Raw genomic sequence first — 10,451 nt, 5'->3', positions numbered from 1 at the left:
CTGTGTTGTGTTCTCAGGTAAACCTCCAAGACCAACTTGTCAACAAATGACCAATCCCCTGAAGAGCATGTCACAACAACTACGTTTATGCTTATGTTTCTTATATTAGTTATGACATCCCAAGTTTTAGTAATCAATGAAAAACATTTCTTCGAAAATACTGTTATGGGAAAAATTCCACACTTATAAATAAACTCTGTTTTAAAATAAGCATAAATAAAGAAGTGAAGCCCACTTTGCTTTGGAGTGCATTGTATATCCAAGATTTAATCGAGGTGTGTTTAATTTTCTTGTTATTTTTATATTGTTAATTGTTATGCAGTTGATTGAAGATTTGTTTTGTTTTGATTTTAGGGTTCAGTTGGACCTGTTGTTATGACACCTACTCCAGATGGAAATTTAAACTACAATGATATTCTTGATGCAACTTCAAAGGTATCTTCATCTTATCATTTTCAGAAAATATGATATGGAAATTAAATAAGCTAGAAATTTTTAATTTTTCTCACTGGGGTTGTATATTTGTGGCATATATAAATGTAACAGCTGTTTAAGAAGTTGTATCCTGATGATGAATACTTCCCAGAGACATCAAACACAGACTCATCTGATAAACTAGAAGATGATAGTGAAGTTGTTCTAGATTCCTAGCCATGATTTTTTTTTTTTTTTTTGTTCTTTTATGAAATGTTGGAAAAGTAGATACAAAATATAGATGTGATTTTGAGTACCAAAAGGAATGAAATTGTTTTTGTCATGTTAAATTTTATATGTTGTATTGTATCACAGTTGATAATTTTATTTTTCTTGTGGTTGGATTTGTGTTCAAGTAAAAGATTTTGTAATGTTAAATTTTAAAATCTGTTGGCAAAATGTAAATCAAAATTTAATTTCAGGATGCTTAAAGATTGTAGCAGGTGAAATATAGTTGTTTAGTCAAAATATAATTTCTTTTGAGATATTAACTCAAACTTAAAAAGTCATTTGACATGTATATTATGTAGTGATATGACCTTCTCAATCGTTATATTCAAAAGTAGATAATCAATGCGATAATATAATTGTTTCGAGTAACCTTAAAACACAAATATAAAAGAAAAAAACTTGATACAGACTCATTGAGCATTCAGCGAAAAAGAGTGAAAAAAATAGAACATCAATTAAAAATATTGGTGCCGTTGCCAGGACTCGAACCTGGAGCTCCTGTGTTAGAGGAGCTGTAAAGATGAAATCTTTCAGCTGATTGTGCTACAACGGCGTATGTTGATAACACTCGTCCATAATTATATATATCCACTAAAAGTTATAAAGCGGAAACAACGTTTTTCATTTTAACCAACGATCAGTAAATTGACGTTTTTTTTGGGGGTACAGATGTCGTGTATTTGTTGTATGTGATTTAAATCACATGGAGTAAGGAGAAACATTATCTATTAGCAAAAGTTTTGAATATTTTTGCTCATTTTAATATGTACAACGTTTTTTTTTTGTTTTTTTTTAAGTAAATTTATATGTTTTGTATTGAACTTTGTTCGAAACAGATAGTATTATTCAAATTAAACTAAAATCATATAACTGGTATTTATCTAAAACGTCATTAATAATTAAGGTATTAAGTTTTCTATAAAAGAAAATTACCTGCGCAGAGAAGAAAGAAGTAGCAACAAATCGCAAGACACGGCCATAACTTGCCACACTGCGGCCAAAACCGTAGGAAACCGCACCCAGGGGGCGGTGTGCGCGGTCTAGCTAGTAAAACCGCGCACACCGTGGTCCACTCCGCACAACCGTAAATGAAATAAATAATGATTAGTAAAATTTTATTAGCCTTACATTTACTGATGAATATTTCATTTCTATTCATATCGCACCCCTTACGTTTCCCCTTAATGCGTCAGCTGTCCTGTTCCTGTCCTGTTCCGTTCCTTTATCTGGAGGATTTATGACATGGTTGATTGAACTCACATAGTCTTTTATGAGTTTTTTTTTCCAAAAAGGGTTAACTGGATTTGGTATGACTCGAACCAAGCCACAACTTAAGGTGCTTACTTTTGTTTAATTATGTCTTAGTTTTTTTAACTTAGGGGTTGTTTGATATACTTCTTACTAGGTTTAGTAAGAGGTTGGGTTGGGTTGGACTCGGTCATATTCAAACCATTTGATACAACAATTAGTTGGGTTTGAATTGGTCCTATAGCCTCTAATATGCCTCTTACTTTGTGTGATAAGAAGTTAGGTGTGACTCAGTCAAATTTGATTCAATCAACAAAATTCAAACGACCTGCTTGACCATATCTCCATGGAAAAACTAATATCTTCTATAAACATATATTTTTAACACACTCCCATTTGATGACTTTTCGATCTGGAGAAAACATAAGCCATGAAACGGAAAGACTGGTAATAGCATGAAGCAGGAAGTGGTTTGCTTAGAACATCAACATTAGCAACTCCATTCGAGGCAAAGTATTCAACAATTTCAAGTAAACAGATGGTATGATGGTGGCCTGGGTTGACAAAGACTAATGGAGTAGTATGATGGTGGCTGGGGTTGACAAAGACTAATGGAGTACCCATATCATCATCAGCGGCATAAACAACTATGACTTGATTATAAAAAATTTATGCTTCTCTAATTTTTTTAACTAATTTCCAATTTATCTTTTACTTGTATGCTAGACATATGAACAAACACAAAATGTATAATCCCCGAAGTGTTTGCAACCAATTCCTTCCTATTTAGCAATATTTAATCCACTATGCAAGTCTCCGTCTTTTGCTGTTGGATGATTCTTCTCACTTTTGACCACATCAACTTTAGGATTTCGTATCATTTTAGAAAATCATGTTGTTTTTTTTGTTGGACTTATAATTTTAGCAGTTTTTATAAAAAAAACCCCAACATTTTTTATATAATACCATCAAGGTTGATCATAGCAACGTGATCCCATCTAGTCTATTACTTACTGAATCTTTGAATAGTAAAGCATATTTTGTTTGTGCAATTAATTTTTTTTGATAAAACATGTCTTCCCATTAACCAATACCTAATTAAGTAGAGAACCTAATGGATTGTAAAATATTCAACGTGTCTCCCCTTTCTCATTGACTAGAATATATATATATATATATATATATATATATATATACACACACACACTTACAAATGTTACAGTTTAGTACCATGAGAATTACAAAATATATAATATACATCATAAAGTTTCCTAGTCTAATATACCCCCTCAGTCTAAGGGGGAGGATTGCGAACACTTAGAATGGATCGAAAATCTTGAAAAAGTACTCGTGGTAAACCTTTGGTGAATATATCGGCAAGCTAGTATCGAGACGGCACATGTAAAACCCTGATTTGGCCGCGTTGTACCTTTTCTCTAACGAAGTGAATATCTCTCAATGTGTTTAATGCGTTGATGTTGTATGGGGTTGCCTGGCATGTAAATCGCACTAACATTATCATAGTAAACTAAAGAAGTACGCATCGGAGAATGACCCAATTCGAGTAATAAATTATGTAACCAACATATTTCAGCAACTGCATTTGCAACACCTCTATATTCTGCCTCTGCCCTCGATCGTGAGACTGTGGTTTGCCGTTTAGAAGACCATGATAGAAGGTTATCACCAAGAAAAACGCAATATCCAGAAGTAGAGCGACGAGTGTCTGGACAACCAGCCCAATCAGCATCCGTGTATGTTGTAAGAATGGATGGGTTGCTACGATGCATGTGAAGACCCATAGATAGAGTCCCCTTAATATACCTGAGAATGCGTTTAAGAGCATTCATGTGTGCTAGACGAGGAGCATGTATATGCATGTACACCTGTTGTACTGCGTATGAGATATTGTGTCGAGTGAAAGTGAGGTATTGTAGGGCACCAGCCAAGCTCCGGTAAGTGGTTGGGTAATCTATCAAGTCTCCTGTAGAATGACTTAGTTTTCCTACAGAGTCAACATGTGTAGTAACCGAATTACAATATGTCATATTAGCACGACGGAGGATGTCTGTGGCATATGTCTGTTGAGATAGGAATATGCCTCCTGGATTTCTAGTGACAGCAATACCAAGAAAATAATGCAAAGGCCCTAAATCCTTTATGGAAAACTCGTGTGACAGGAAAGACATGAGATGTTGCTTTAATATCGGTGATGATGTGGTAAGAATGATATCATCCACATAGAGTAAAAGGTAAGCGATGTTGTGACCATTTCTATAAACAAACAATGAATGGTCGCATGAACTATGGTGAAATCCCAAAGTGGTGACATAGTCTGTGAACCTTTGGTACCATGCCCGTGGTGCCTGTTTTAGACCGTACAATGATTTCCTCAGTCTACAAACATGATGAGGATAAGATGGATGACGGAAACCGGCAGGCTGATGCATATAAACCATCTCTGCCATATGTCCATGTAAAAAAGCATTCTTGACATCTAATTGATTAATCTCCCATCCGTGAAATAATGCAATACTAAGAACTAAGCGTATAGTTGCCGGTTTAACAACGAGCTGAATGTCTCATCGCAATCGACCCTGACCTGTTGTGTTCTCCCGTCACAGACCAGTCGCGCTTTGTAGCGCTCAAGTGAACCATTTGACTTGGTCTTGTGTTTGTAAATCCACATGCAACATATAACATTCATATGCGGCTCACGATGTACTGATTCCCAAGTGTTATTGTCAATAAGAGCATTAAACTCATCAGTCATGGCACGGTTCCAAACGGGTTTGTTAAGGGCCTCGGTTGGGTTACGGGGTAATGGTTCAAAGCTAGTAGAAGTGTATAGGTTGAGGGGTTGTTTTGGTTTTGTGTTCCCAGTTATGCTACGGGTTGTCATAGTGCGGGTTGGATGAGTAGGGGGTACCGGTGTGGGGTTTGGTGTGGGAGAGGTAGTGACAGATGTCGAAGTGTGAGTGATGGGTGAAGGTTGTTGAGTTTCAGTGGGTTTTGGACGATGACTATAAATGTAGCGGGGAGGGGCCATTACTAGAAAACAGCCTTTTATGACGCTCATTGCGCGTCGTAAAAGGCTCAGATGACGCACAAATGCGCGTCAAGGAAGGCCCAGTCATAAAGAGAGATGACGCGCGTTTACGACGCTCATTTACGACGCGCGTTTACGACACGCAATGCGTATCAAGGAAGGCCCTGTCATAAAAGAAGACGACGCGCATTCGCATGTCGTAACCTTACGACGCGCGTGTTAATGACACGCAATGCGTATCAAGAAAGCCCCTGTCAAGAAAGGCCATGTCATAAATTAAGATGACACACATTTTTGCGTATCATAATTTTAAATGTTTAAAAAAAATTATTTATAGGTTTACTAATTTTCAAATTAAATTTGTATTTAATGTCTCATAATAATAAAATAAATATCATATACAAAAAATACAATCCATTGCATAAAATTTAATGTCATACAAATAAAATACCATAAATAAGAGGTTTTCCCTAACTATATAACCTAATGCTACAATGCTATAAAGGGGCACCTTCTTGTTTCAGTAACTCATCATTAAGCGATCTAAAGAAGCTCTGAAACCCTTCATGTATCCAACCAATCATCATGTCTCTTAGCTTCAATATCTATCCTAACTCTTGATAAAAAACAACACGAAAATCCTACACAATAAACATATATGTCAGTTGTACAATATCAATATCAACTAATTAATAATACACATGGTATGTATGAGAGTGGAATCAAAATGATCTACCAATAAGTCATGTTTCCATTAAAGGTATCTTTAGCAACTGCAAGTTTCTAGTGATCAAGAATATACAAAATGTCAAGGAAGTATGATTGATTGTAAGACAACTTTGCAGTAATTATATTTGTACTTGAAACACCAAGCAAGGAAATTAGGAAACAACATAGCTAAGAAGCTTTACCGGTTCAACTTAACTAGTGATGCGATTCTCAAACTCTTCCATGACCTTACTTAGCACAGATTCTACAAGCTGCATAAGCAGAATAGTATCATAGCAAACATGAGAAATCAGTTGTTGTGGTGACACAAAATTGCAAAACACCAAATTACACTTACCATGGGAACCTCACCAGGTTTCTTATCCAATAGAACTGCATGGACAAGTATGTTTAATGAGAAAAACATTTTTGTGATGATTTTTCAGCACATACATTTTTGTGATGATTTTGAACAAGATCCACATAACATTAAAATAACAAACTGACATACATACCCTTTGTTCATTTATTTAGTCTCCATTTATTTTCTAAACTTACTGATAAATGAGAAATAAAAAGAGACAAACCTTTGTTCATCTTCACCTTCAACTAAAACCATATAACCTAACCTAGTAATAAACGAGAAATAAAATGGATGAATATTGAAAATTGTTTGTTGGAATGTAAGAGTAATATGATCATTTAGTTTCATTTGGAAGGTTTATTCAGTCTAGGAAAAAAAGACTTTATATATGCAACACTTTATCTAGATATGCAGCATTAAGTCACTGTACACATATAGAACTTAATGGGGAAAAAAGAAACAACCCTTAAATGATTTTAATTTTTACCAGACGATATTCCATGTTAGCATGCTTGGTAATTGCTTCTAGAAGACCAGGAGATATTTCACTATGAACAAGTTGATAGGATGCCCGAGCACACGTTAAAAAAAAGGCTCACTTGAACATTTCTTGAACATCAGCTTCATGCAAAGTTCGTGAAAGCATACGTTGAAGATATCCAACTTCCTAAAAATCAATTACATATTTACCAATAAAGAAGTAACATTATTATAAAAAATGAAATTAAAAAAATACATATATATTTATTACCTTGGTGAGTGATTTAGCAAATTGACTAGGTTGTACATCAGTTTCATCTGATCAATTCCATGTTTCAATGATTTGAGGTAATCCACAAAGATGAACTAACAACCTTTCCCTTATTATTTGCACCAATTTTGTATGTATCTCATCTCTATGCACTTTATAATCCTAAAAAAATTATTATTTCACACTTTTTAATTTAATATTTATACTCTCAATAATACCCAAGAATGGGAGAAAATTTGTAAAATAGTTTATTTATTACCTGTGATACTCGTTCAATTTCTGATAACAACATTACTTTTCATGTCTCAGGTACTTTCAGGCCGCGTCAGAGCGAGGAGGAGGAGGAGGGGAGGAAGGTGATGGGGTGGGGGTGGGGTAGAAGATGAAGGATGTGCAGTAGTGTGTTGGTTTGGAGGTAGAGGTGGTGGGGTAGTATTTTGATTCATATAAACTGATTTCCATATGGCGGGATGTAGGTCATCGGAAGACGAGTGGATAAATTCATAAGATGAAGGGATGGAGTGGCGAGTAGCAATAGGAAAAACATGTTCATCAAAGACGACATGTCTTGTGATAATGATTTTGTGTGTTGACAGTTCGTAGCATTTGTATCCCCTATGATCAGAGGGGTAACCAAGGAAAACACACGGGGTGGATCGATTTTGAAGTTTGTGAATGGAAGTGGAAGGTAATAGGGGAATGGTATGTTGGATGTTTGCGGTATAGCAAGTATGTAGGAGTGGAATAGTTTTTGGTTTTAGTAGGTAGACTATTTAGAAGATATGTGGCCATCTGGAGTGCATGATGCCAAAAGGTGGGGGGAAGAGAGGCATGTGTAAGTAAAGTCTGAATTATATTATTAATTGATCGAATTTTACTTTCGGCTTTACCATTTTATGGTGAAGTGTAGGGGCATGAAAAACGGAAAACCATTCCGTTTTTAGTACAAAAATCATGAAAGGATTTATTATTGTACTCGGTTCTGTTATCACATTGAGACTATTTAATATCACGCTCAAATTGAGTCTTGATAAATTTGGAGAAATTTAGAAATGTGGAATAGACATGTGATTTATTACTTAATGGGAATGTCCAAAGATAGTTGGTATAATCATCAAGGAAAAAGAGGTAATATCGATGACCTCCGATGCTTGCAACCGGGGAGGTCCATAAATCACTATGCATTATGTCAAATGGCATTGAGGTGTAAGTCAAAGAACTATAAAAAAGACAATTTTATATGTTTACCAAACACACAAGATTGACATAAATGTTTATCAGAAAATTTGCCGACATAAATAAAGTTGTTCTTATTCAAAACACGCAATAATGATGAACTAGGATGCCCCAAGCGGCGATGCCATAAGTCTTGAGACAGGGCATCAAAAGTGGAAGGAGGAGTGACTTGAGTAGATGGCGGTGATAGAGGATAGAGATCTCCAGTGCTGTTACATCGGAGGATAGGACTCCGCGTCTGAAAGTCCTTCATAAGAAAGCCAAAAGGGTCAAATTCAGTGGATATATTGTTATCAGTGGTTAAACGACGAACAGACAAAAGGTTTTTGATTAGCTTAGGTGCGTGAAGAATATTTTTGAGTTGTAAAGGTGGAAAGGGTGGTGGTAAGGTTGTGCGACCGGTGCCATGAATTGGGATTTGAAAACCGTTGCCAATAACTATGTTGTTTTGTATACCATTATTGAAATAACGGGAAATGTTACCTGTATTGTTTGACATGTGATTTGTAGCCCCAAAGTCCAAATACCAATTTTGATCAGGATTGAGAGTCATGGTGTACATAGCCTGCTCGATGGATTGTTGGGCTGCTGCAGGAGCTTTTTCTGAGGCAGCAAGCAGCGCAGTAGAAGATGTGGCTGCAATGTGGGCTTTTCGGGTTTCTTCTAAATATAAGTTTGGACCTTGTTGTATAAAAATCAGGCAGGGGAGAGGTTTGTTGCAAGTGTGTTGCTATGTTTTCATATTTTTCACCAAGACCGGCAATCAATTGTAGCACCAACCGATCCTTAAAAACCGGTGCATCAACATTTGAGAGTTGATCAGATAGAGTTTTTAACTCTTAACAGTAGGCAAAAACATTGGGAAAAGATTCTAATCGGACATTAGAGAACCAGTTTTCCAAGTATAAGGCTCTTGAAGGCTTGCTATCAATGAATATATTCTCCAAGGCTTTCCATGCCTGTTCAGCAGTAGAATCTGGCTTGAGAATGGTGATTAGTAAATCCGTAGAGATTGTATTGGGAATCCATTGTAGAACTAAAGAATCTAATCGTTTCCATGGAACTTTGTCATCCATCTTTTCTTTATCTTTATCACCGGGTGATTTAGATGAAGATCCTTCAGCGGGAATGATGTGATTAATTACATCATGGGCGCGACAGTGGATCTTGAAGAGTTCCACCCATGTTGTGTATTGCCCAACATCCTGGTCCAACACAATGGGAATGAAATTCCTGATTTTGGTAACTGTAAGAGCAGGATGTAGATTAGCCATTCGAGCGTTAGAGAAGAAGATGAATGAGGAGATAATGAAGATAAATCAGATGTAAAAAAATCAAAATCAGGTTCTGATTGGAAGATGGAATGCTACTAATGAAGATAGAATTACAAGTGCTGAGAATGAAAAGAAGATGAGAAGGGAATCGATGTTGTAACTGGAGTCGTGACTTGAGTTTTTGGCTGCTAGGGTTGTTGGGGAGATCAGAGGTATCGCTCTGATACCATAATGGATTGTAAAATATTCAACGTGTCTCCCCTTTCTCACTGACTAGAATATAAATATATACTTACAAATGTTATATTTTAGTACCATGAGAATTACAAAATATATAATATACATCATAAAGTTTCCCAGTCTAATAGAACCGAATAGTGATGGATAAATATTGCTAAAAACTAGAGGTGCAAGCCAAACTACTCGTGAGCTACTTAAGATCGAATCGTTAAAAGCTTGACTCGAGATCGATTTTAAACGAGCCCGAGTCGAGCTCGAGCTCGAGCCTCTGTTGCTTGGCTCGATTAAGCTCGCGAGCCTAAACGAGGCTACATATATATAATAAAAAATTTATTTTTATTTTTATATATTAAAATAAATAATAATTTAATAAATACCATTTTAGGAAATTAGAGTATACCGTATACGATTCGAGCCCAAATCGAGCTCGAGCCCATACAATTCTTAACGAGCCGATCTTGAGCTTTGTACCAAAAAGCTCGAAACGAGTCGAGCTCGAGCTCGAGCCTATAAATATTTAAACGAGCCGAGCCCAAGCCTAGTCAGACTTGAGCTTGACTCAGCTCATTGGTAGCCCTTTTAAAAACCTTCAAACGTGTTGGAAAAAAATGAAATTTGATAGAAATATATGTAGTAATTAGGATTTGGGGAAAATGTGGTAGTGTTAAGAAGTCCATAGTTTTATCTTGTCAACCTTTATCCAAAATATGTAGTTGTATTATTTGTAAAATCCATCTCGAGTTGATCCAAGTACCTATTTTTGTCTTCGTGAATGCAAGATCATATTAAAATTTCAAAATTTGCAAAAAAATAAGTTTGTTAATTTCTATGATAAAAGAATTCATGTCTTTTGCATATACGAGAGATGAGGGTGGA

At 35.8% G+C, this 10,451-nt stretch overlaps 1 protein-coding gene and 1 long non-coding RNA gene across 2 annotated transcripts; one reads left to right on the top strand and one right to left on the bottom strand.

Moving 5' to 3' along the window:
• The first annotated feature begins 214 nt into the window (after positions 1-214).
• LOC145090554 (uncharacterized) lies at positions 215-803 on the top strand. The gene is made up of 3 exons (XR_013701646.1): positions 215-275; positions 355-435; positions 547-803. It is a non-coding gene; the product is annotated as an uncharacterized LOC145090554 (long non-coding RNA).
• An 8,097-nt stretch (positions 804-8,900) lies between these two features.
• On the bottom strand, positions 8,901-9,335 carry LOC145089738 (uncharacterized). The gene has a single exon (XM_079028133.1). The coding sequence runs from the start codon at positions 9,333-9,335 to the stop codon at positions 8,901-8,903; it is 435 nt and encodes a 144-aa protein (XP_078884259.1).
• Between the last annotated feature and the right edge of the window lie 1,116 nt (positions 9,336-10,451).

Source organism: Lactuca serriola, chromosome 2 (assembly GCF_051521515.1).
Source record: "Lactuca serriola cultivar US96UC23 chromosome 2, Lser_US96UC23_V15, whole genome shotgun sequence".
NCBI classification, from domain to species: Eukaryota; Viridiplantae; Streptophyta; class Magnoliopsida; order Asterales; family Asteraceae; genus Lactuca; species Lactuca serriola.
This window is presented reverse-complemented; position numbering and strand designations above follow the sequence as displayed.

Excerpts from the sequence above, each read along its gene's own strand:
- LOC145089738 (XM_079028133.1), bottom strand. The coding sequence starts at position 9,335 with ATGGCTAATCTACATCCTGCTCTTACAGTTACCAAAATCAGGAATTTC.